The sequence below is a fragment of the Sus scrofa genome, chromosome 12 (genome assembly GCF_054392235.1).
Source record: "Sus scrofa isolate SSC_HxYL_T2T_F1_AM1 chromosome 12, Sscrofa_HxYL_maternal_Yorkshire_Landrace_v2.0, whole genome shotgun sequence".
Taxonomy (NCBI): Eukaryota; Metazoa; Chordata; class Mammalia; order Artiodactyla; family Suidae; genus Sus; species Sus scrofa.
This window is the reverse complement of record NC_139394.1, coordinates 23824569-23850538: the sequence shown is the minus strand read 5'-3', so window position 1 is coordinate 23850538 and position 25970 is coordinate 23824569. Positions and strand designations below refer to the sequence as shown.

The following is a 25970-nucleotide window of genomic DNA, read 5'->3' as shown; positions in this document are numbered from 1 at the left end:
CAGATCACATCAATTCCTGACTTAAAACTTTCCAACTGGTTCAGTGGCTTCAAGGAGAATTCTGCCTCCCTTCACTACATTCCTGGGAGTTCCTGCTGTAGTGCAGCGGGTTAAGAGCCAGTGTTGTCTCTGTGGCAGCGAGGGTTTGATCCCTGGCCCCGCACCGTGGGTTAAGGATCTGGCGTTGCTGCAGCTGCGGTGTAGGTTGCAGCTGTGGCTGTGATTCAATCCCTGGCTGGGGAACTTGCCATATGCCACACAAGTGCAGCCCACCCCACCCCCCAAAAAAACCCTTTCCCACAGTTCTGGAAGACCTCTTACGGTGAGGCTTTGCTCGCCACTCCGTCTCCTTGGGTTTCATCCATTTTCTAGAACCCACAGATGACATCCCACTTCAGGGCCTTCTTACGTGGAACACTCAGCCTCCAGCTCCCACGCAGCCACCCTCTCCATTCCTAAGATCTCCCCTCAAACGTGACCTCCGGGCCTGGTCACACTCTCTGAGGTGGTCCCCATTGCTCACGGCCACAGCTGTTGCAGGCCTGCAGGGCTGCGCTGTCTGTCACGATTTTGCCCAGGTATTTGTGTTTTGGTTGGTTCTGCCCCCAGGTGCTGAGCCACAGACCCAGTGAGTCAAGGAGAAAGGCCCAGCAACGAGTAGTCAGCAGGCATTCGAAGGATGGATGAAGGGCCTGGTGTAATTCCTGCCATGCACTGATTGTCTCATTCATTACTTGATCTTGAGCCGTCAGTGAATGGGGTGATTATGGAAGATAAGGGGGGGTTGGCTACTTGCTGAGCTTTCTGGGAATAGGAGGCCGAACAGGATGGGCGAGAGAAGGCAAGACCAGCTGACATTTAAAAAGGGTCACAGGGGAGTTCCTGTTGTGGCACAGTGTAAATGAACCTGACTAGGAACCATGAGGTAGCGGGTTCCATCCCTGGCCTCGCTCAGTGGGTTAAGGATCCAGTGTTGCCATGAGCTGTGGTGTAGGTCGCAGATGCGGCTCAGATCTGACATGGCTGTGGCTGTGGTGTAAGCCAGCAGCTGTAGCTCCTATTGCACCCCCAGCCTGGGAAACGCCATATGGAGGTTCCCAGGCTAGGGGTCTAATCAGTATTTTTCGAACTGTGGGTACTGACCCATTCAAGTGTCAGGAAATCAATTCCGTGGGTTGTGATTAAATATTTACAACTGAACACCAAACAGCAGAGTGCATTGTATGTAGTAGGTGCTGTTTCATGAAATAAGTGGTTGTTTGTGCATGTGTATGTCTAAACCATTGAGACATAAAATGTCTTCCTTACTGTGAGTTATCATTTTTATTTTATTTTATTTTTGTCTTTGGAGGGCTGCACCTGCAGCATATGGAAGTTCCCGGGCTAGGGATCAAATCAGAGCCACAGCTGCCAGCCTATGCCACAGCCACAGCCATGCAGGATCTGAGCCATGTCTGTGACCTATGCTGCAGCTCTTGGCAACAACGCTGGATCTTTAACCCACTGAGTGAGGCCAGGGATTGAACCCGCATCCTCATGGGTACTAGTTGGGTTCTTAATCCACTGAGCCACAACAGGAACTCCTATAGTTGTTTTTTGTTGTTGTTGTTTTTAAAGTTTGAAAGTTGATGTTCTTGAAAGGAGAGATGGATACCATTAAGGGGTCATCCCACCCAAAGGGCAGGAGGCTGAGACCCGACCCAGGGCACTGCTGGAGGTAATCGGACCCTACTTGGTTTAGGTGGTGGGGGAAGCATTGGGTTTGGAGCCAGGAAGAGCTGGACTCTGCATCTAACCAGTTGTATGACTCTGGGCAAGACACCTAACGCCTCTGGCTCTGTCACCTGCAGAGCAGCCTCACCGATGGTGGAGAAGCACCAAGCTGGCTCCCATGAGTTAGTGGTGTTCTGCTCCAGTGTCCGGATGATGCTGGTTCTCAGGGGCTCTTGGGGGCAGCTGCAGCCCCAGGGCCCCCGTTTGAGCCCCTCCTGCGTGCTGCCGGCTCAGTGGCCGGCGAGGCAGCTGGTTGTCAGGGATTCCCCATCCTTGGCCCCACCCACGCCAGCACCTTCCAGGGTGAAGAGGAGAAATAATGAGACAGCAGCCGCTAGGAAGGAGATCCAGGAGAGGAAAAAGAAACAAGTTTTATTCAAGCCCCAAACACTCGGCTAGAAAAACCGAAAAGGAGAGAGAGCAGGAAAGTGGGAGAAGAAAGGGGACATTAAAAAAGAGAGACAGAGAAAACACAGCAACCCTTTTCCATTTAGAAATTGTCAAGTTACACTGACAGAGGTCACAGAATATCCACAGAAGCCATCACTGCTACACCAACACGGGCCCTACGGGGTGGACAGGGTGGGGTGTGGAGCCGGGGCTTGCCCTGGGGGGGGGCCCAACCTGGGACCCCCCCTCTCAGAGCCTGGGGCCAAAGGCTCCTGGGGAAACAGCATATTGTGGAAGGGGTGGGAGAGAAACCCCCCATGCGAGTAACACAGCACAGTGGGCGGGGGCTAGGGGGACCAGGTACAGAGGTCCCCCCAGACGTCTTGGTTTTCTCTTGGTCAAGCACACACTGATGGACAGAGCAGCGAGGCGCATGCAGCTGAGGGGGCCTTGACGTGCTGCAGGTCTGAGAGGGCCGAGGGGCTGGGGGCTCTGGAGGGGAGCCGGAGCGAGTGGTGCAGGGACAATGGAACACACGCAGGTGCTCCCACCCTCGGGGTGTACACTCACGTGCACACACACACACACCTGCACACGCAGCTCACATGCCTCCACGTACACCCCTCTGTCCACACGCATACAGGTCTCACAGCTGCACACACATGTCCTGAGCACCCTCCCACGCCAACCTCTTCCACACCAGTGGGCAGGTGGATGCGTGCCAAGGCCCAGGCTGGTTACATGCACTGCAGCGCACACGCCTCCCTGCACACACGTGTGGCACGTCATGCTGGTGCACACTCATGCTTCCTTCCCTCCACACACACGAGTAAGTGGACTTGTGCAATGGACATGCGCGTGCACGCACACACACACACACACACACACACACAGAGGCTGTGCACAACTCCTCGAAGCCCATAAATGTGCAGGCACCAAACTGAAAGGAAGATGCAAATTCCACTGGGCTCCAGGTGAGCAGGTGGGGTGGGGCCCAGGGCTCCCTCCAAGTGTCCTCTTGCGGATGGACGTGCCCCTCCCCCTCCCCCCACAAAGGGACATTCAACTCAGGACAGTGACGATGGGGCACACGTTCAGGGCACCGGGCTGAGGGTGGGCGGTGGGGGGGGGCAAGGGAAAAGTCGCAAGCAAAGAGTAATGGAGCGGAGGGAGGAGGGGGCACCACTCCCCCCTCCCCTCCCAAGTCAAGGGGTCTCTGTACAGCCAAATCGAACCAAACCGTTTCACTGGACCACAGAAGCCAGGCTGATGTGCCCACCCTCCAGCCCCCTCCCCCGCCAAAACAGCGGCCAGGGAGAGAGCGCCGTGGTTTCCTTTTTTTTTTTCTTTTTTAAATATTTATATATATTTATATTACGTATATTATATATATATAATATGTAAATATATTTTTAAAACAATATAAAATGTTAAGACACTTCACTTAAATGTAAAGAGTTGCCTGCAATTAAAAGTAATTGCATCATTTATGAGGTCCTTTTTTTTTTTTCTATTTTTCAGGGTTTTTTTTTTTTCCGGAGGGATTTTTTTTTTCCTCTTTTGTTATTTTTCAAAAAGGCTTGCTTGCCTTTGTACAAAAATGATCCAAAGCTAGAAAACAAGGATGAACCAACAAAAACAACAACAAAAAAGAAAGAAATGAAGAAACACAACCCGGCTCCCCCTCCCTCCCCAACCCTCAATAGCTCCCCCTGGCTCTCAAGCACCAGGCCGCAGGGTCTAGGAGGTTCTGCCCCTTCAATGGCTCCTTCTTTCTGTGCTTCCTCGGTGAGGGGAGGGGGGGGTGACTAATCCCAACCCCCGTCTCCTGTGCTTATCCCACTTTGTGCTCCAAATAGGAATCCTGCTCCCTGGGGACCTCACTCCACCCTCCTCCTCCCCCACACACATCATCTCCCTGCTGGCTGCTCGCTGTGCCCTGGGGGCGGCCCGGGCCCCAAGACTCAAAATTGGTTCTCCCTCCTCTTCTCAGGACCTGGGCCCAAAGCCTCACTGGCCGCAGCCACTGCAAGGCAGGCGCCCACAGGTTGGGGGCGCTGTGGCTGGTCGGTCAGGTCTCAGGGACCCTCAGGGATCTCACCCAGGGTCACCAGCTCCTCATTTACAAAATGCATCTCACTCCTTCCCTGAAAACCCTCAGGTCTCAAAAAGGATGACTGAAGGTCAAGTCCCCCCCACCTGGGGGGTCAGAGCTGTGTCCTCACTGCCCCCCATTTATTCCCCCAACTTCCCTCCCGACCAGACCCTTCCCGCCCCCCAGGCCTCAAAGGCTCATTTGCTAGGCCCTTCGTTCTTGCCCACCCCACCCCCATTAAATAAGTTAATGCCATTTAAAGTGCTAAATTAGGAAACTAAAAGTAACAATACCCCTCCAGAGGGGCCGCCCTCTCCCAAGGCAGTGTCCCCAGTGCCCGGCTGTCTGCTCAACGCCCGCGTCCACAACCAGCAGTCCCGAGGGGCCCCTCCCTCTGATGGGCACAAGCCGGGCAGCTCCTCACCACAGGAAGGCGGCTCCGGGAAGCCAGCTCCTTTCCGGGGACGGGGACACACAGATTCGACGGCCTCACGCCACCCCGAGCGAGGCCCCTCCACCTCCTGCCTCCCTCTGCGGCCCGTCCTCTTGACTCCCGGGCCCACCAGGGCAGGAGCCGGTGGGAGCAGAGAAGCCTCGGCGTTCAGTCACGTCCCCAGGGTGGACAGGAGGGGCGCCTCCAGGGCCAGAGTCTCCCCACGTCCCACCTGCCAGCCTGATACTGGGGTCGGTCCAATGTCCGGGTTTGCCTCCAGGAAGGTTTCCGAGGAAGGGGAGAGGGAACGCCTCGTCGTCGTCGTCGTTGTCGCTCCAAGTCTCCGTGGCTCAGAGTTTGTTTGGAGTGCGCTTGGGAAGGTTGGGGGAAAGGCGAGAAGGGAGGGGAGGAACGTCAGGGTGGGCTTGGGAGCGGCGCGGGGAAGAGGAAGAGGGGGGATGACAGGAAGTGCGCCATTTTGAACAGGAAGTCGAGGGAAGGTGGGGGTGTGTGGGTTTCTCATTTTACTGGTTTGCTTGGGTTTTTTTAATTATTAAAAAAAAAAAAAAAAAAAAGATGGGAGTTCCCGTCATGGCGCAGTGGTTAACGAATCCAAGTAGGAACCATGAGGTTTCGGGTTCGATCCCTGGCCTCGCTCAGTGGGTTAAGGATCCGGCGTTGCCGTGAGCTGTGGTGTAGGTTGCAGACAAGGCTCGGATCTGGCATTGCTGTGGCTCTGGTGTAGGCCAGCGGCTGCAGCTCCGATTAGACTCCGAGCCTGGGAACCTCCATATGTCTCGGGTGCGGCCCTAGAAAAAGACCAAAAAAAAAGATAATTAAAAGTAGTCATTTAAAAAACCGAAAACACCAACAGGGAATGGGCCGAGAGAGCTGAGCAGGGCCACATCTGCCGTAAACCCCTTGGAGGGTCTGGAGGATGGGGTAGGAAGGAAGGGAAGAGGAGAGAGAGAAATGGCAGCGATGGGGGTGGCAGGCTGGGGTGGGGGTATAAGGAAGCTTCTAGAAGGAGATGGAAGAATTCCTCGCCCCAAAGGAAGTCAATACGGGGATGGAGGTTCTGGAAGCCGAGGGCTTTTCTGAGACTGGGCTTGAGGTCTCGTTTGACCCGCTCATCTCTTTAGATGGTTTAGTGGCCTGGAACAAAAAGAAGGGTCAGGGGTCAGACAGCGGAAGAGGAGCCTTCATGCTGGCTACCAGCTAAAAGTTTTTTAAAAAATGAAAAATCTCGGAGTTCCCGTGATGGCGCAGTGGTTAACGAATCTGACTGGGAACCATGAGGTTGCAGGTTCGATCCCTGCCCTTGCTCAGTGGGTTAACGATCCGGCATTGCCGTGAGCTGTGGTGTAGGTTGCAGACGTGGCTCGGATCCTGTGCTGCTGTGGCTCTGGCATAGGCCAGCAGCTATAGCTGCGATTCGACCCCTAGCCTGGGAACCTCCATATGCCGCAGGAGCGGCCTAAGAAATGGCAAAAAGACAAAAAAATAAAAGAATAAAAAAATGAAAAATCTCCACAAATCCAAGAGAAAATTAATTGCAAAAAGTAAAAATCAGAGGAGCATCTTGGAGAGAGTGGTCCTGAAATGGGAGGAGGGGGGCACAGGGTTGGACCAAAAAGCCTGGGAACTGGGCTGGAGGGTAGGTCCACGGTTACTGATAAAGAGAGGAGTTGGGAGACCAGAGAAGCCCAAGGGAGGGCAGCCCAGGACCGGGATGGGGACCAGGACAGGGACAGGGACCAGGACCAGACCAGATGGGGAGTGGGGCAAGGCAGGAGAGGGGAGGAGGAAGTGAACCCTTAGCTGCAAAGAGGAGATGGGAGGGGACAGCCCAGCTGGGAGGAAGGGGGCTCTTTGTTCCAACCAGCCAGCAGCCCAGCCCCAGCCCCTTCCAGCCTCAGCAGGTCTCAACAGTGGCAGCTGAGTAAGCCTGTCCTCCTGGTAGCACTTCTCTAGAGACCCGCACACCTTCTGTCCCCACAAGTGTTTCTCCAGCTTTGAGCTGTGCCTTGTGGGCAATGGAAGGTGACGTCATCCTTTCATGACATGTCCTGCTCTCAATGGTCACTTCTTTTTCTTTTTTGGCTTTTAAGGACCACACCCGTGGCATATAGGGGTTCCCGGGCTAGGGGTCTAATCAGAGCTATAGCTGTCTGCCTACACCACAGCCACAGCAACTAAGATCCAAGCTGTGTCTGCGACTACACCACAGCTCACAGCAACGCTGGATCTTTAACCCACTGAGTGAGGGCAGGGATCGAACCCGAAACCTCATGGTTCCTAGTCGGATTCACTTCTGCTGTGCCATGATGGGAACACCTCTGTGGTCACTTCTGATAGAAGCAGCTGTGCCCCGCCACCCCCACCCCGCCCCCACCCCCTCCAGCAGACTCTTTGCATCCGCACGGGTCCTGGAGGTGTGATATGGTTCCAGAGCCATGTGCATCACCTCGAGGGGGAGAGCGTGTCACCAGTGCAGATTCCTGGGCCCCACCCCAGACTTCATCTCTAAGGTGAGCTCAGGAACCTGCATTTTAGGCCCCAGGTGATCCTGCTGCACAGTTAGCTCTGAGATCCACTGCGTGAGGACTATACGAAGCGGGGTTTCTCCCTGTAGTTGGATCCACTGCCCCTCCTGGCCTTGCTTAGCTACTACTGTGATAACTGAACCACTCTGATAAAAAAAGACAGAAGGGGAGTTCCTGCTGTGGTGCAGCAGGTTAAGGACTTGGTGTTGCTGCAGATGTGGCATAGGTCACAGTTGCTGCTCAGATTCAATTCCTGGCCCAGGAACTTTTATAGGCCTTGGGCACAGGCAAACAAACAAACAAAAAAAAAACAGTTCTTGGAAGTTCCCATTGTGGTTCAGAGGAAACAAACCCGACTAATATCCATGAGGATGCGGGTTCGATCCCTGGCCCTGCTCAGTGGGTTAGGGATCCGGCATTGCTGTGCAGCTACAGCTCCAATTAGACCCCTAGCCTGGGAACCTCCGTATGCCTGACATGAGGCCCTATAAAAGCAAAAAGCAAAAAATAAATAAATCAATAAAAGATCTGGCATTGCCATAAGCTGCAATGTAGGTCATAGACTCGGCTCAGATTCAGTGTTGCCGTGGGTATGGTGTATACTGGCAGCTGTAGCTCCAATTTGACCCCCAGCCTGGGAACCTCCATATGCCCCACACGAGGCCCTATAAAAGCCAAAAGCAACAAACAAACAAAAAACTCCCCCAGGAGTTCTCTGATAGCCTAGATGGTTAAGGCTCCTGTGTGTTCACTGCTGTGGCTCAGGTCACTGCTGTGGCACAGGTTAGATACCTGGCCTGGGAACTCCCAGATGCTGTGGGTGTGGTAAAAAAAGAAAAAGAGAGAAAAGAGAGAACCTGAAATAAACATTGCAACTCTCATTTATAAAAAAGAGAGAGGACTGGAAGCAGAGTGGCATGGCACGCCGCCAGAGACTTCCTGCAGGTTAGGTCTGGGCAGGGTCATCCATGTCTCCCCCACCTACACTACCACCCAGCAGCTGGGCAGCCTCTAGCAGATGCCCCGCAGAGGGAAAGCTAGATGGTGCCTCCCGCAGCCTGGAAGGGAACCAAGGAGAGTGCATGCACCTGTCGGGCTGACAGTGAACTTGCCCTTGAGGTTGCTGATCATATTTCTTCCTCCACACGAGCACAGGAGCCATCTGGCCTTTGCTCCCTACCCTGTAGTCTGCAGCCTACATTCTTTCCTTGATGGAAATCCAGCCAAGAGCTCCTTGTTTGGGTTTTCTAACCCCGCCCGTCTTGACTATGGCTGCTTATCCTTCTTTAGAGGGGTTCCAGGCCTGCAGCCCCAGATCCTTCCAATCATTTGGCCTCTGGCTGAGTGCCACATGCCAGGCCTGGCCCGTGTGTGCAGGGTCCCTGTACCTGCATCCAGAGACAGACTTTTTTTTTTTTTTTTTTTTTTTTTTGTCTTTTTGCCATTTTCTTGGGCCGCTCCCGCGGCATCCGGAGGTTTCTAGGCTAGGGGTCAAATCGGAACTGTAGCCACTGGCCTACGCCAGAGCCACAGCAACTAAGATCCAAGCCTCGTCTGTGACCTACACCACAGCTCACGGCAACGCTGGATCCTTAACCCACTGAACGAGGCCAGGGATCGAACTGCCATCCTCATGGATACTAGTTGGGTTGGTTACTGCTGAGCCACAACGGGAACTCCCCGGACTTCCTGTTTTGTGAGACAATACTTTTCCTTGTTGCTTAAGCCATTTTGAATTTCTCTTGCTTGCAGCTAAAAGCATTCCAATTGCTACATGTGAGGCCCGATGCTGCTCCCCTAATGTGCTCATCTAGAGTATTTCTGTCACTTGGGCTCTCTCCCCAGGGCCTGGTGACACCTAGAGGTCCAACTCCCCTGGTACCTCAACATCTCCTGTCCCCTTCATTAGTCTCTTCATTTGAGCCATCTGAGGGTGTTCAACAGATGTCTTAGCCCAGGTAGAAGAGGGGGATGTCCGGTTTCAGGCCCGCACCAAGCCCTTGATCCTTGCACCCCTGGGAATCTGGCTCCCATCCCACCTCTGAACCTTGAGCACAACATCAGAGAGCTTTTCCTCCATCATTTCCTCGTATTTCTCTGTAGTACCAGGCACTGTACTATCCTGGTACAGTGCCTGGCACAAGGTACCCTATCCTGGAACCTTCTCTGCTCCTCTACCCATTTCTGCCACTCTGGTCCCTCCCGCTCAACATTGTCAAGGCAGCTCCCAGCTCCTAGTATTAGAACCATGGGGAGTTCCCGTCATGGCTCAGTGGTTAACAAACATGACTAGCATCCATGAGGATGGCAGTTCAATCCCTGGCCTCACTCAGTGGGTTAAGGATCTGGCGTTGCCGAGAGCTGGGTGTAGGTCACAGACGCGGCTCGGATCCAGCGTTGCTGGGGCTGTGGTGTAGGCTGGCAGCTGTAGCTCCACTTCGACCCCTAGCCTGGGAACCTCCGTATGCCTCGGGTGTGGCCCTAAAAAATAGGTTAAAAAACAAAACCCATCCTCTATCAGAACCATGGGATGAGGGAGAGGCCTCCACCCAGCCCTTGGCCCTGACAAAGGTAAAGAGCAGCCAAGCACAGTGGTGCCTCCTTTGGGGCGGGCTCTGTGGCTTCCAAAGCTCTTCCCCACACTTGGCGTTATGCAGGCTCAGAAGCCTGCCCCAGGGTTTGCTCCCCACTGTACAGATGAGAAAAGGGCCTGTGCAAGCAGAGGACTTTGACCAGGGTCACAGCGGAGCTGGGATGGAGCAGTGCCCTGGCTCAAGGACGGAGGCCCAGGAGATGCAGGGTGGCTGGGACAAGTGGAGGGGCTGGGAGGGCTGGGCAGAGGGAGCCAAGGCTGGTGGTGAAACGCCAGGGCAGCCTTTGAGGGAGTTTCCACATTCTTACTGGGTAGGGGCTGGAGGGCATGGCTTGTAAGCCAGGAGAGTGACAGAAACAGCCCTCTGCACCCTGCAGGCCTGGGACGGGAGGCTGGCGGTCACAGAAATCACAGGGACACCTTAGAGGGGCATGCACTGGGGTGGTGAGCCACAAGGTAATTTCTGTCTCCTGCCTCTTTTTTTTTTTTTTTCCTCTTTTTTTCTCAGCTGTGGAGGCACGTGGAAATTCCCAGGCCAAGGATCGAACCTGCGCCACAGCAGTGACCCAAGCTGCTGCAGTGACAACACCAGATCCTGAACCCACTGCACTGCAAGAGAACTCCCTTCCCTGCCTCTTTGTAGCATTGCTTCACTTTAAAACATTTCCACAAGGGACATGCAATATTTCATTAGAGAGGAGATGCTTTTTTTAAAAGAAAGCTTACTAGAAAGAGTGAGAGTGAGAGAGACCATCAGACCGGTGGTGCGGGAAGCAAGAACCGCCTCAGACCTGGAGGAGGTGGGGGGGCAGGGGGAGCTCGGCGTGGGTGACTTTCCCCGAGGGGAGGGCAGCTGGGATAGGCTCGAGCTCAGAACAGAGACTGGGCAGGGACGGGTGGCGCCCGGTGCCTAAGGAGAGGAGCGTGTGGTACGAGGAGCAAAAAAGTGGAGGATGGGCATGGGGAAGCTGGGCACAGAAGCCTGAAGAGGTGGGCAGAGGACAGAGCGCCCGGGGCTGCCAGAGCCCTGGGGTGAGAAGGGCTTTGGGATTTTGTGGCCCCCGTCCTGGCTCTGAGGCCACCTTGCTGTAGGCCCTTGGGAAGTCCCTTTCTTTCTCTGAGCTGTCCCCTTGTCTGTAAAGGAGGCAGTGGGACTTGCCCATCTCTAACCTCCTGCCTGTGAGCCTAGAACCTGCTTCAAGCCACAGCATCTGGACATCTCCCAGCCCCCACGCCCACCCAAGCTCACGATGGGCCTGGCTGGACACACAGGAGCCGCTTGGAAATATCTGCTGAACCCCAGGAGTGCCCCACACATCTCTTTCAACGTCTAGGCCCGACGACCACCCACCCTGAGACTTCTGACCAGGCCACAGATGGGCCACAGGGCAGAGACGCCCACGGATGAGGTTGTCAACTCTATATACCATCCCCAAGCCCGCTAATTAATAATTTTTTTTGTCTTTTTATGGCCACACCCGCGGCATATGGAAGTTCCCAGGCCAGGGGTTGAATGGGAGCTGTAGCTGCCAGCCTACACCACAGCCACAGCCACTCGGAGTCTGAGCCAAGTCTGTGACCTACACCACAGCTCACGGCAATGCTGGATCCTTAACCCTCTGAGCGAGGCCAGGGATTGAACCTGTGTCCTCATGGATACTAGTCAGATTCGTTTCTGCTGAGCCAGGACAGGAACTCCACCAAGCCCTCTAATTAAATCGGAAAGAGGGTGCAGCAACCCCCCCCCACTCCCACCCCATCTGGGGGCCGAAGTACAGTTCCCCTTTCTCCCCCTCCACATTAATGTCAGCAGGGACCCTGCTGCAAGGCAAACACAAGACTGAGAAGTAGGTGCAAAAATTGGTTTCTCCCTCAGCTGGGAGGTGGCCTAAGAGCTGAGAAGGAGGCTGAGATGAGAGTGGCAGAACTTGAGAGCAGAGAGAAGACAGGCGAGGAGAGGAGGGGCGGGGCAGGAAGATGGGGGCGGGGCGTGGAGGCTCCTCCCACACCCCCAGGCCTGGCCTTAGACCCACGCAGGTGTTGGCCGGGCTCTGAACCAACACTCCACCTCCTCCAGGAGCAGCTGGGCCTCTCTGGCCCTGAGTGAGGGGCCTTCGGAGAGGGCCGTGATCTGGCTGAGAACATAGGGCCGTGGGCTTGGGGACAGGAGGGAGACGATGCCCCAAGGGACTGGGGGGGGGGCAGTGCTGGCAGGGAGGATCTCTTTGGGCAGCCGGCAGGACAGTGGGCACAGGAACACTGACAAAAGCGCACAGCATGGCCAGTAGGGAGTGGGAGGTGGTCAGGAGGGGGCCCGGGCCCTACCCCTGGGGTGCCTGACTTACCTGCTGCTGGGCCTGGATCCTCATGTACTCAGCCCTCTGCTTGCCGTGCTTGCCTTTGTCAGGGCTGCTGGCCTGGCCCTGGGCCGCCTTCAGCCGCGAAGCCCCTGGAGTCACCACCTTCATGGGTGGCACACTGCCTCCGCCGCTCTGCAGGAAGAGGAACAGGGTGGGGTTGGAGGTGGGATCCCACAGGAACCCTGGGCACAGTGGTCACTCTGGAGAGCCCCTCCCGGCTCCACGTTCCTGTCCAGGGCTCAGGCCCACTCTCTGAGGCCAGGTTTAAGGCCTCCTTGCAGGAGAAGGGACGAGGCCCCCCCAGCCAGAGTCCCAACAGCTCCTGAGAACTTTGGTGGCTACCTGGAGTAGCCCAGGGGCAGCTGGTGCCCTTCTGAGGGGCCACTTTTAAAGTGAGGGTGCCTGGTACCACCCACTTCTGGCCAGGGGCACCATCCAGGGCCCAGGAGAACATGCCTGAGATTTGGGAGAGAGATCTTGTGTTTTTTTTTTTTTTTTTTTTGGTCCGCTCTCCTGGCATGTATAAGTTCTGGAGCCAAGGATCGAACCCATGCCACAGCAGCAACCCAAGCTGCTGCAGTGACAAGGCAGGATCCTTAACCCGTTGCCTCACAAGAGAGCTCCGAGAGGTCTTTATAATGGCAGACAAAGTAGGACTGGCGGTCCCATGCCACATCTTCCTCTGAATGGAGGATGGGCCAAAGTTTCCCTAGAGATGGATGGTCCAGCCCCCTGAATCCCCCCACGGGGACCAGGCCTGCCCAGAAAGGCTCTGGGCATCCAGAGGCGCAGGCAGAGAAACAACAGAGACAGAGAGCAGACAGGAGAGGGGAGGGGAGTGTGGGGGATGGAAAAGGAGGAGAGAACTTTATTTGTTGGTTTACAGACACAGAGCAGAGGGGAGAGGCCCGGTCCCCGCCTGGGCTGGTTAGGCCAAGCCCTGGATAGGCCAGCTTCCCAGCCTCCCTGGGGCTCTGCCTGCAACCCAGGCCTGACGCCAGGCTCCTGGGATGGTGGCGGGTGCTGAGAGAAGGCCAGGGAGAGGAGGAGGTGGGCGTGGTGCTTCTGCAGCCCCCCACTCCCTCCAGCTCAGAAGAGACTGGAGCCTGAAGACAAGAGGAGAAGATGGGGGAGGAGGCAGCCACCTGGGGACCAGGGGCCGGGGGTGGGGGGCTGCCAGCGGGCCCTGTGGCAGGGTCTGTGCCCAACTGGTTCAGGGTGGCTTCCAGCTCCCGAAGTGTCTCCTCCAGGCTGTCCATCCGCTGGGTGGTGGCACCGTGCCCCGTGTGGCCCAGGCCAGCATTACACTGACCCGGGTGCTCCCCTCTGCAGGGCTGGGCATCGTGTCCAGAGTCCTTAAGCATCTCCTCTGGGGGGGTCTCAGCAGTGGGGGGCTCCCGGGTCCTGGCTGGAGCAAGTCCCAGAGCACAGGGGACCCCAGCTCCTCCCTTTTCTGGGCTGCAGCCCGTGGCCTCCAGTCTTTGCAGAGCCGCCCCTTCCTGCTCTGGCATCAAGCTGTTCCTGGGCTGGGAAGCCGTGGCCACTACCCCTGGCAGGGTCCGTGGACAATCCCAGCCCCTCCTTCTGCCAGGCAGGGTCCGGGGTCGTGGGGTGGGGGCTGTCCTGGGACCTGGCTCCTCAAGCCTGGACTCTGGTGGGGAGGGCGGGTTGGGGGCGCACTCAGTCAAGATGATCCGGGGGACGCAGAAGGACCTGGGGCCTGTGGCAGCCTGGGGGGGAAAAGAAGGATGAGGCAGAGCATGATCCCTGCCCCCAAAACACCCCGGGGCGGGAATGGAGGGTCGCACCAGCCCCTTCCTTTCAGAGATGGGGAAACTGAGGCAGGGGAGGGTCTTGGTCAAGCTCACCTAGCAAACCAGAGGCTAAGCTGGGACTAGAACTCTGGCCTCTTTCCCCCACAGCCTACAGTCTCCCCCTTCCTGGCAAAGGTGCCAGTTTACCGAGGAGCACAGCCCCATGCTTACATCTCATCGCCCGTGTTAAAGTCTGGGGGCAGGTCTCCTAGTTTCTGCCAGGAGTCTGCCCATCTGGGCAACGACGTGAGGCTGGTGGGGGATGACGTGGGCTCATGTGGGCATGTGCTCAGAACAGGGTCTGATAGAGACTAGCTATTTGTTGAACTGAACTGAGACCCGCAGTCTCTGGCCTGGAATGGAGGGGCTCACATCCTCGTCTCAGGCCAGAGACTCCTGGTCTCCTCGCCTACGGTGGGAGCTTTCTCCGAGGGCTTCACAGCCACAAGGGGAGGGGCTCAGGCAAGTCCCTCTGCTGCACAGGCTTGTGGGGGAGCTAGAGCATCTGCCTCTGGGTGAGCGGCCCCGGCTCTGCCTTTGGTGGGAGCACAGAGGGGGGCCTACCCCCCTTGGGTGATTCTGGTCTAATTCTGAGCAGTCTTGTCCCAAGAATTGCCATACACAGCTTCACCTTTCATCCCTATTGTATCCCATGAAATGGCTACTACTCTCATCACTTTTTTTCTGATCTTTTTGTCTTTTTAGGGCCATACCTGCGACATATGGAAGTTCCCCGGCTAGGGGTCCCATCGGAGCTGTAGGTGCTGGCCTACGCCAAAGCCACAGCCACGCAGGATCCGAGCCACGTCTGCAACCTACACCACAGCTCACGGCAATGCCGGATCCTTAACCCACTGAGCAAGGCCAGGAATCAAACCCGCAACTTCATGGTTCCTAGTCGGATTCGTTTCTGCTGCGCCACGATGGGAACTCCTACTCTCATCACTTTACAGATGAGGAAACTGCGGTGGCAGGGGGTGTCATGGACTTGACCCAAGGTCACTTCACCACGGCTACCAAGTGGCAGAGCCAGGATTTGAACCCAGTCAGTCTGACTCCAAGTCCCGTGCTCTTTCCACTAACAGGAACCATGGGGAGATGCATGGGGGCAGCAGGGACTCTCCCAGCCCCCCTCCCAAGACAGCCCACCCAGCCCTGTCACCTGCTTACCTGGAGGTGGGATGTGCAGACTGAGAAGGCAGAGAGGGCGGCCCATGCCCGCCCGGTTCCACTGCCTGATGGCGCCTCAGGATGCGGAGGCTCCGCCAGCCCGAAGGGCCAGCGGAGGAGCTTTCCCACTGGACCCCTTCAGGACTGGCTTCCAGGGCCAGAAGGGGGCAGTGGCTGGGTGCAGCAGGCCAAGGTGCTGAGGGCACAGCCAGCCAAGGGCAGCCCCGCCACACTACTCAAGCCCAGATGGCTCCTTGGAGCTCTGTGGCCACCCTCTGCCCGGCGGACAGCACTGTCCACCCATTTGGTGCCCATCTGCTCCCCTGGATCCAGAGCCAAAGCACCACTGGGCCTCAAGCTAGGCTAGAAGTCAGGCGGCGGCCAGCACAGAACCCACTGTGGGCCAATGGGACCAGATGAGGCAGGTGGGCACGTGTGTGCACGGGAGGCTCCCCTCCCCAGAGACAAGGCCCCCCTACTCCAACCTGACTGGGAGGAGGGAGAGAGTCCCGGACCACCGCCACCCCCCAAGCACAGTCCCCTGGGGTGCAGACCCCCAGCTCCCCCTCCCCAAGCACAGTCCCCTGGGGTGCAGACAGCAAGTCACCCTCGAACTCCCAAGACAGAATAAAAAGGAAGTAAGTGCAGCAGGACAGCAGCAAGGACTGCAGTTAGAGAGAAGGAAGAACTTCCCAATGCCAAAAGACAGAACCAGCAGCCAAGGAAGGGCAGGGGATTTTTTCCATCCCAAGCTCTCCGACCAGATGGGGCCACGGGAAGGAGGGAGGCTGGAAGTGGGCCTTTCTCCTGGGAGTCCTGGCCCCCAGGGCAAGGCGTGGATTCCAGTGGGAGCGCCCCCACCTGGCACGGGCAGCAGAGTAGGGCCTATGGGCTCAGGGGCTAGGCGAGGGCTCAGAACGAAGTCAGATTTTGAATCATGTACGGAGCGAGATCCAAACTTGGACCAAGACAAAACCCAGGCTTCGGGCCAGACCTAAACTCTGGCTACAGATCCAAACAAAATACCCAAGCCACCACGGGCCGGGCACGGAATCAAGCCTGTAAGGAAACGCAGACCCAAGGGGCCACCAAATACCAGGCTGCTGGCGTCTTGGAGAGGGAAGGGAGGGTTCTGCGCCGGTCCTTGGAGCGGGGGAGGGGGTGAGTCAGTCCACAGGGGTGAGGCTGTGGCAGTGCCAGGACCCAGGGATGTGACTGGTGTTCTAGCAGGTTAGCGTGAGAAGTGAGGAGAGGCAGCGTGGAGGCACAGGCAGAGAGAGCGCCGTGAGAGGTGGGGGGCAGCCCGTTACCTTCCATGTGGGGCCCGGGGCTGAGCCCCCAGGGGGCCCCAGGTCCTGGGGGGACAGCAAGGTGGGGATCGGCTGGCGGCGGGGCGTAGGGGGGAGGGGAGACACTGAGCTTCTCTCAAACACCTGGGGAGCAGAAGGTGGGGGGGCAGGTTTGAAGGAGGGGGCACAGGGAGGATGGGGGTGCTGGGCTCTGGCCCCGGGAACCATGGGGAGGGGTGGCCTGGGCTGGCCCTGGGGATCCCCCGCCTCACTCCTTGGCCCCTGGACGTGGCTGCTGGCCACTCTGCCCTGCGTTTGTCCCTTCTCAGAGGCCCTGGTGGCCCAGGTCTCCAGCCTCTGGGTGGGTGGGGGGGTTGCTGAGAACACCCACGTCTGGGTGATTTGCAGCACTGGGAGGGGCTCGAGGCACATGGATATGAGGTTGTCAGAGCATCTGTTGTCACAGCACTCGGAGATGGGGGTCACAGAGCATGGGAAGTGTTGGGGCCATTGCCGGGTGGTGTCAGAGACAATAAAATAGCATGCAAGGGGACACTTTAGATCCCCTCCCCCATTTTACAGTGGAGAAGCAGCTGAGGCGAAAAGGATGGGATCCTGAAGCAGCCTCGGGGCGGGGGGGCGTCCGGCCCCTGTCCTAGTCCAGGCACTTCGCCCTGGGGTCAGCCTGGCGGGGGGAAGGGCGCAGGGCCTGGCTGATGATGCGGGGGCCAGGCGCACCCCTGACCCACCTCCAGCTCTGCGATGATACGGTCCTCGTCGTCCTCGTCCTTGATGGCAGAGGCCATGATGGGGGGTGTGGAGGCCGGGCGGGCCACCTCGGACACGGTCCGGCGCAGCTTCACCTGGGGCTTCTGCACCTCCAGCTCCTCGGACTCTGCCTTCTGCAAGGCCCAGGCCCCCGTCAAGGCCGGGCTCTGTCCCCCTCCAGCACCAGCTCATGTCCTAGGCCCTGTCACGACCCATCGTCCACCTGCCCTGGCTCTTCATCTACCACTTGCTCTGTCCCCTGCCAGGATGGCCCCTTTCCCTTGGAGGAAGTCCAAGCCAGAAGCAGAGTCAGTACCCGCTGGCCTCCTTTCATTCCTTCTAGTTTCTCTGTGACAGGGGACCCCCCGCCAGAGGGTCCCCAGAAGTCATCTCTGGTATCCCCCCAATTCAACCCCCTTGTTCCCTACCCAAGGGCAGGCTGGTACCTTGATGAAGGCCGAGTCCTTCTTGCTGGTGACCACGACCTCTCCGGTGCGCGTGGTGGTCAGGCCGTGGGAGGAGGGGAAGCTCCGGCGGGGAGGGGGCGGTGGGGGAGACTTGGACGGCTTCTCCGTGCGGTATCGGGGCACCGTCAGCTCATCTGCGGGCAGCCAAGGGGCTGGGGGTCAGCGGCCCTGTAACCCTGGAGTCCATGTGCCACATCTGACTCCAAGGTTAGGATGACGTTTGCTTCCTCCTCCAGGGAGCGGGGAGAGGAGAGCTCAGAGGAAAGGCGCCAGGCTCTCCCTCTTCTCCGGGCGATCCAGCCCCAAGCCCCGCCCCTCCTCCTCTTACTGCGCTCTCATCCCTTGCTACTCAAAGGGTGGTCCAGGGACCAACAGCACCGGCAGCATCTGGGAGCTGGTTAGAAATGCAGAAGCTCGGGCACCACCCAGAGCTACTGGATCAGAATCCACATTCTAGCAGATCCCAGCTGATTTCACGGGCACGTGCCAGTTTGAGAACCACTGCTCTAAGCCATTCCTTTCCTGCCCGCCCTTCTGCCCTGCCCTGGCACAGAGCCTCATCCTTTCTCCATCCAGAGAGAGCGGTCAGAACTAATGCCAGGGTCTGGCCCCTCCCATTGGGCTCTCCCTCCCCAGTTCCTCCAGGGGTGAGGGCGGTTTCCTGGGCAACTTGGAGAAAAGTCACTCAAACCTGACATTCCTCTGCCTTTGACCCCTCCGTGGTTCCCCATGACCCCAAACTATGTTCAAGCTCCTTGGCCCAGCACCCGCCATGCCTGCCAACCTTTCAGCCTCAGCTCTGATTGCTACTCCCTGGCCTGGACCCTGCTGGGCAACACCAAACACATACCTCCAGGCGTTTGCATGTGCTGTTCTCTCTCCCTGGAATGTCCCCCCTCACTGGCCAGGCAAAGGCAAGAACCCATGGGAAGCCCTTCCTGCCCTCCCAGGACCTCAAGGACAGCCACAGCACCTCTGCTGCATTTAGCACCTACAACCTACTTCTTTTCTTTTCTTTTTTTCTTTCTTTTTTGCGTTTTTTTTTTTTTTTGCTTTTTAGGGCTACACCCACGGCATAGGGAGGTTCCCAGGCTAGGGGTCCAATCAGAGCTATAGCTGCCCGCCTACACCACAGCTCACAGCAATGCCGGATCCTGAACCCACTGAGCGAGGCCAGGGATCAAACCCGCAACCTCATGGCTCCTAGTCGGATTCATTTCCGCTACACCACGAAAGGAACTCCTGCAGCCTATTTATAATTTACATACTAGGTATGGGCTGGAACAGGTTACTTAACCATATTGAGCCTTAGTGCCTTCATCCGTAAAATGGGAATAAAGACTGTATCTGGCTCCTGGGGTTGTTGCAAAATTATAAGGATTAATATAGCGAAAGCATTTGGAGCAGTTTTTGCCACACAGTAAGTGCTTGATAAACATAAATGTTGGTATCATTCTCCCAGTACATTTTAAGCTTCTTAAAACAGTCTTATCTCCTTATCCCCAGTGCTTAGCCCATAGTACATGCTTAACAAGTATATGTGGCGGGAATGAATAAATGAATGAATGATAATTGCCCTTTCTGGTTCGGGTTTCTGCCTCCCCGTGAGCCTACAGGCTCGGGGTGCAAAGGAACCGTGTCCAGATCACTCAGCGCTGTACCCCGTTGCACAGCCTCGCTCTGGGCACAGAAATTGCAAGCGGCCGACCCGCTGCCTGGACTTGCCCATCCTTCCCGCGTGGTCCTATCAGCGGCACAGGGCCCTGGGAAAATGCCTGGATGGAGTCCAGCGCCATCCCGGCCTTAATAGCTGAAGGTCAGGCCAGCACCTCCCTTCTCCGGCAGCTGGACCCCAAAGATTCTCAATCCCAAGCGCCTCTCCCATCAGCCGGAGCGCTGTGAGGCTGGGGCTCCCCTCCTCTGGGCTCTTCGCCAGCCCCCACTCTGCACCATACCTGAGCCTCTCCTCCCACTGGGCTCCGTTCGCGGGGCTGTCTTCTGGCCGTGGGGGATCTTGGGGGGCTTGTGGTCAGGGGTGGGGGCTGGGCCCGGGTGGGCCTTGCTCGCACAGTCCAGGTCGGGGATGGCCTTCAGGAGCTCCGCCTGTGTCTCCTCCAGCAGCCGGTTGATATCCTTGGCGCTGTACTGGGTCAGGGCTGCCCGCTTCTCCTCCCAGTCCCGCTCAGCAGCCTGGAGAGGAGGGGGTGACAGTCAGGGCTGAAGCGGCTGCCCTGCTCCTGGACCTACGGGGCCTCAGCCACACATGCAAGGCACAGAAAGGAAGGCTCCCGTCCCGTCTGGCCCCCAGAGGGCCCTCTGGCTTCTCCTTGAGTATTGCGTGGATTCCCTGGGAGTCTGGAGGCCCATCTTCCTTATAAATACTCCCGGGATAGACTTAGACCTGCTTTTAGACATTTTATTCTATTTCATTGAGCACCTAACCTATTCTCTTTTTATTTTGTTTTTTAAAAGTTTTTAATTTTTTTTCTTTTATTCGGATTTATTGATTTATTTTTGCTTTTTAGGGCCACACCCGAGGTATAGGGAAGTTCCCAGGCTAAGGGCTGAATCAGAGCTACCGCTTTCAGCCTAACTCACAGCATCGTAGCTCACGGCAAAGCCGGATCCCCAGCCCACTGAACGAGGCCAGGGATCAAACCCACATGCTCATGGATACTAGCCAGATTCGTTTCTGCTGCGCCACAGTGGGAACTCCTGTTCTTTTTTTTAGAATACATTTTTGAGTGATCTGTAACAAAAAAGGAAATTTTTTTTTTTTCCTTTTAAGGCCACACCTGTGGCATATGGAAGCTCTCAGGCTAGGGGTTGAATCAGTGCGGTAGCTGCCGGCCTACACCACAGCCACAGCAATACAAGATCCAATCCTCATCTTCAACCTAACCACAGCTTGCAGCCATGCTGGATCCTTAACCCACAGAACCAGGCCAGGGATGGAACCTGTGTCCTCACAGACCCTATGTCAGGTTCTTAACCCACTGAATCACCATAGGAACTCCCACATAATCTGTTCTTATGCTAACACCACACTGCCTTGATTATCATGGGTTTGTCATATGCTTTTCCGTCTAGTGGGTAATGTCACCCTCAATCTGCTTGTTGGACTTCCTCCTCCCCCGGGAAAAAGCACCCATGAGCTGGCACTTGCCAACCTAAGGTGGAGGGAAGAATGTGTGAGACTAGCTCAGGCCCCCATCCCAGGCCCAGCACCTCAACAGACACAGCCTTGTCCACACTTCTCTTGCCAGGAGCGTCCAGGCCTTTGGTGGGGTTGCCCGCCTTGGGCGTCGCAGGGGCTCCCTCCGCTGGCCCACTCAGCTCGTGGAGGTTCAGTGGAGGGCTGGGGGGTGGCATTTCGAAGTCCAAGCTCTTGTTGAAGTCACTCTCAGCCGTCACCTTCTTGGGGGACTGATTCAGGAGGTTGCTGGGGGGTGGCCAAACACCTTCATCCACTTGCCTGGGGTTGGGAGAGTTGGAAGCAGCTGTGAGGCCAGCAGGGTGGGGGCCCCACAGACAGGAAGCCGGGCCTGAGGGAGCTGGGGTATGAGGACGGCTCTGGGATCTTGCAGGACAGATGGAAGGGCCTGGGGAAGAGTAACTGCATCCAGCACATGGGAGAGCCAAGCCTACAACCTGGGAGGGGCCACAGATCAGACATGAGGGGCAGACCCAGTAGGCACACCACTGACCTCTGGGGGAGTCGGGATCCAGGGTCAGGCTATTCTATCAATCTGGGCCCAGTGTGTGACCCATGGGAAATCAGAGGTCAGAGATAAGAGGTCAGGGATAGAATGACCTTCGGATCTGAGCCAATGTGTCTGTGACCCCACGGCAGCGCTTGAGTAGCCCATCCAGACGCTGTGGCTCCTCCTTCAGGAACTTCACCGCCTCCACCTCCACACGCAGCACTACCCGCATCTTGCTCTGCAGGCCTGGGAAGTGAGCTGAGGGGAAGGGAAGGAGTGAGCTGGGGAGGGAGAATCTGAGGACTGGGAGGATGGGCAGTGGTGGCAGGCAGCAGGGGGGGCAGTCAGTGCCAGGGGTGGGGGTGGGGGTGCCAAACTCGCTAGCCCCTGAGCTCACCCTTGAGCTCAGTCAGCGTCTCCCCAAGCTGCTTCAGCACCAGCGCCTTCTCTTCCAGTTCAGGTCCGGGCACCAGTCGGTGGTTGTGGGACACGTCCCTCTGGATCTTCTCCACCGACTTCTCCAGGTCACTGCAGCCACAGAAAGACCCTTTCAGCCCCTCCAGCCCCAGCCCAGCCCCCTGCAATTGGGTAGCTGGAAGGAAATCAGGCCACTAGTCTGATCGAAATTAAAAGCCATCCTGGACAGCTGCATGTAAATCAATGAAACTAGAATACACCCTCACACCAGCCACAAAAATAAACTCAAAATGGCTTAAAGGCTTAAGCATAAGACATGACACCATAAAACTCCTAGAAGAGAACACAGGCAAAGCATCTTCTGACATAAACCGTACAAATGTTTTAATAGATCTGCCTCCCAAGGCTATGGAAACAAAACCCAAAATAAACAAATGGGACCTAAGCAAATTTACAAGCTTTTGCACAGAAAAGGAAACCATAAACGAAACAAAAAGACAGCCTCAGAATGGGAGAAAATATTTGCAAACGATGCCACCCCAACAAGGGCTTAATCCCCAAAGTAAACAAACAACTCATACAACTCAATAACAAGAAAACAAACAATCCAATTGAAAAATTGGCAGAAGACCTAAATAGACATTTCTCCAAAGAAGACATATGGATGGCCAGTAGGCACATGAAAAGATACTCAACATTGCTAACTATTAGAGAACTGTAAGTCAAAACTGCAGTGAGGTACCATGTCACACTGGTCAGAATGGCTGTCATTAATAAGTCTACAAATAACAAATGCTATAGAGGGTGTGCAGAAAAGGGAAGTACACTGTTGGTGGAATGTCAGTTGGTAGAACGACTATGAAAAACAGCATGAAGTTTCCTCACAAAACTGAAAATAGAACTACCATATGATCCATTCCCGCTCCTGGGCATATATCTGGAAAAACTATAGTTCAAAAAGATACGTGGGGAGTTCCCGTCATGGCTCAGTGGTTAACGAATCCAACTAGGAACCATGAGGTTGTGGGTTCGATCCCTGGCCTCGCTCAGTGGGTTAAGGATCTGGTGTTGCCATGAGCTGTGGTGTAGGTTGCAGACTCGGCTCAGATCCCATGTTGCTGTGGCTCTGGCGTAAGCCAGTGGTTACAGATCTGATTGGACCCCTAGCCTGGGAACCTCCATATGCCATGGGTGTGACCTTAAAAAACAAACAAACAAAAAAAATGCACCCATATGTTCACAACAGTGCTATTCACAATAGCCGAGACATGGAAACAACCTAAATGTCCATCGACAAATGAATGGATTCAGACATATACACAATGAAATACTATTCAGCCATAGAAAGGATAAAGTAATGCCATTTGCAGCCACATGGGTACAACTAGAGATTCTCATACTAAGTGAAGTAAGTCAGAAAGAGAAAGACAAATACCATATGATATCACTTACGAGTGAAATCTAAAATATGGCACAAGTGAACCTATCGACAGAACAGAAACAGACTCACAGACATAAAGAACAGACCTGTGGTTGTCAAGGGAGAAAGGATAAAATAAAAAAGAGGATAAAATAAAACACACACACACACATATACATATGCAACTGAGTCACTTTGCGGTATAGGAGAAATTGGCACGATGTTGTAAGTCAACTATACTTTAATTAAAAATTAAAATAAAGAAAAAGCCACACACCCAAGTGAAATCAGAAAGCCAGACCTCAGAGATGAGGCTTCAGAGGGGCTCCCTAACAGACGTTCCGGGTCCCCCTTTTCAATCTTCAGCAACATCAGCTCAAATCTCCCTCCACAGAACCTGCATCCTCGGATTCTCATGATGCCAAGAACACAGCAGAGAAACTGGCACCTTTTCAGAGAACTGGAGGCAGTTGCATGTGCCCCTAAAGAGCCTCTTCTTTTTCAGGGTGGCACCGCCATGTCCATTTACCTTTTCTCAAATAATCCAGACACTCAGCCTCTTTCCTTGACGGCAAAGCTGCTTTCGATTTTCAGATTTATGTTGAGCTCATAGCCTTAAAACCTACATCTTGGGAGTTCCCATCATGGCTCAGTGGGTTAAGGAGCTGTCTCTGTGAGGATGAGGGTTCAATCCCTGGCCTCGCTCCAAGGGTTAAGGATCCAGCTTGCCCAGCTTAGGTCAAAGTTGCGGCTCGGATCTGGCGTGGTGACTGTGGCGTGGGCCTCAGCTGCAGCTCCGATTCAACCCATAGCCCAGGAACTTGCACATGCCGCAGGGGCGGCCATAAAAAGCGAAACAAAGCCAAAAAAGCCCTACATCTTTCTAAAATGTAAATCAGACCACGTCATGGCCCCCTGTGTTGAACCTGAAATGGATCCCAACTTCTGAGGCTAAAAATCCAAACTCTTCAACGCAGCCAAGCAGGGTGTGAGGGTAATAGTTGAAAATTTGACTCTGGATTCGGATCCAAAATCCAATCCCAGCTCTGCCAGACCCAGCAGAGGTCTTTGGACACGTTACCAGGTCTCAACCTCCTCATCCCTCAACAAACGGGGATGGTAAGAGTCCCTCCTTCCTGCAAGGCTGCTGCAAGGGTTAAACACGCGAATGCCATGGGTGTGTCCCTGGGGACTGCTCTTATTTGTCCCTCTAACTACATCCATTGTCCTCCTGGCTTACTATTATTTAAAACCAGCCAGAATTTCTCTGAGGTCCTTGTCAGTCCTGCTCTCCCTGGGCCTTTATTTTTTTTTTTTTATTAATTTATTTTTTGTCTTTTTGCCATTTCTTGGGCTGCTCCCACGGCCTATGGAGGTTCCCAGGCTAGGGGTCTAATCGGAGCTGTAGCTACCGACCTACCCCACAGCCACAGCAACATGGGATCCAAGCCGCATCTGCGACCTACACCACAGCTCACGGCAACACTGGATCCTTTACCCGTTGAGCAAGGCCAGGGATTGAACCTGCAACCTCATGGCTCCCAGTTGGATTCATTAACCACTGTGCCACGACGGGAACTCCTCCCTGGGCCTTTATAATGCCATTTCCTCTGCCTAGAACACTCCATGTACACCCCCCCAAACACACACACACACACACACACACACGTGTGATTAAGTCCCACTCAGCCTCAGGTCTCAATAGGAACCTCTCCCCTACTCCCTACACTTGGGGTTGGGGGTCGGCTTCCTGCCCGGAGCTCCTGTTTGCTGGGCCAAGCAGCTCCAGGCAGACAGACACCGTGTGTTCCTGGTTTATCTCGGATTCCCTGCACCTGGCAGGGTGTCTGGAGCCAAAGAGGTGTCTGTTAAATAGTTACAGAAGGAGTGAATAGGTGAAAGAAGGAAGCCCTCCCCAGGCAGGTCATCTCGATTCTGCGCTGGAGTCACTGCCATCCCTGACCCACGTGCAGCACTTTCCATACACTCCTGTCAAATCCCATCTGTTGAATTTCAGCTCAACCATCCAGGTAGGAACAACTTTTGAATCGCAGGGCTGCCATCCAACAGATTTGCTTCGCCTCAAAGCTCTGTGTCATCAGCACATCTTATCAGCACGCTTTACACAGCTTCATCCAAGTAGCGGGTGAAAAGACAGACCGCGGTGGCGCCAAGGACAAAAGCCTGTGAGTCAGCACCACCAGTTAAAGAGCGATCTCGGACTAAGCGCTTATGGCTTGCCAGGTGTGCATTCAGCTCCTTATTTACCTGCTCCTTTCTTTACCTTGTTTAATCCTCACCACCAATCCCGTGAGTGGGAACCGTGATTACCTCCAGTTTACACATAGACAAACACTAGACTACATTTCCCAGCCTCCCTTGCAGGGAGCCGTGGCCAATCGGGAGTGGGGCGCAAGGGGATCGGCCACTTCTCTGCAGTGCCAGGACACACGTCCATCCACGGCCTGGCACATCAGGTTAAAGGACCCTGCGTTGCTGCGCCTGTGGCGTGGGCCACACCTGTGGCTCAGATCTGATCCCTGGCCTGGGAACCCCATATGCAGGTGATCAAGAAAGGAAAAAAAAAAAAAAGAGTGGCCACTCAACTGAGGTCTAGCCAATGGAATATGAGTGGAAGGAGTACCTGCTGCTTCCAGGCCTGGCCCCTAAAAAGCTCCTATGTAAGCACCTCGATGCTTCCTATTGGTTGCAAGACAGCGACCCTGTGGGT

General features: G+C 55.5%; 1 protein-coding gene across 19 annotated transcripts in view; it reads right to left on the bottom strand.

Moving 5' to 3' along the window:
- Nucleotides 1-2119: 2119 nt before the first annotated feature.
- SRCIN1 (SRC kinase signaling inhibitor 1) overlaps nt 2120-25970 on the bottom strand; it is a 77333-nt gene continuing 53482 nt past the window's right edge. For 12 of the 19 annotated variants that reach the window (XM_021067072.2, XM_084983070.1, XM_021067076.2 and 9 more), the window contains 10 exons: nt 21800-21930; nt 21513-21660; nt 20927-21173; nt 19654-19888; nt 17678-17832; nt 17213-17365; nt 16485-16607; nt 13336-13920; nt 12176-12322; nt 2120-5846 (listed from right to left, as the gene is read on the bottom strand). In XM_021067072.2, the coding sequence (XP_020922731.1) occupies nt 5712-5846; nt 12176-12322; nt 13336-13920; nt 16485-16607; nt 17213-17365; nt 17678-17832; nt 19654-19888; nt 20927-21173; nt 21513-21660; nt 21800-21930 (2059 nt within the window). In that variant the 3' untranslated portion in view covers nt 2120-5711. Of the gene's footprint in view, nt 5847-12175; nt 12323-13335; nt 13921-15174; nt 16608-17212; nt 17366-17677; nt 17833-19653; nt 19889-20926; nt 21174-21512; nt 21661-21799; nt 21931-25970 lie in introns of those variants that run through there. The other 7 variants (XM_005654016.4, XM_005654018.4, XM_084983072.1 and 4 more) reach the window with 4 other exon arrangements.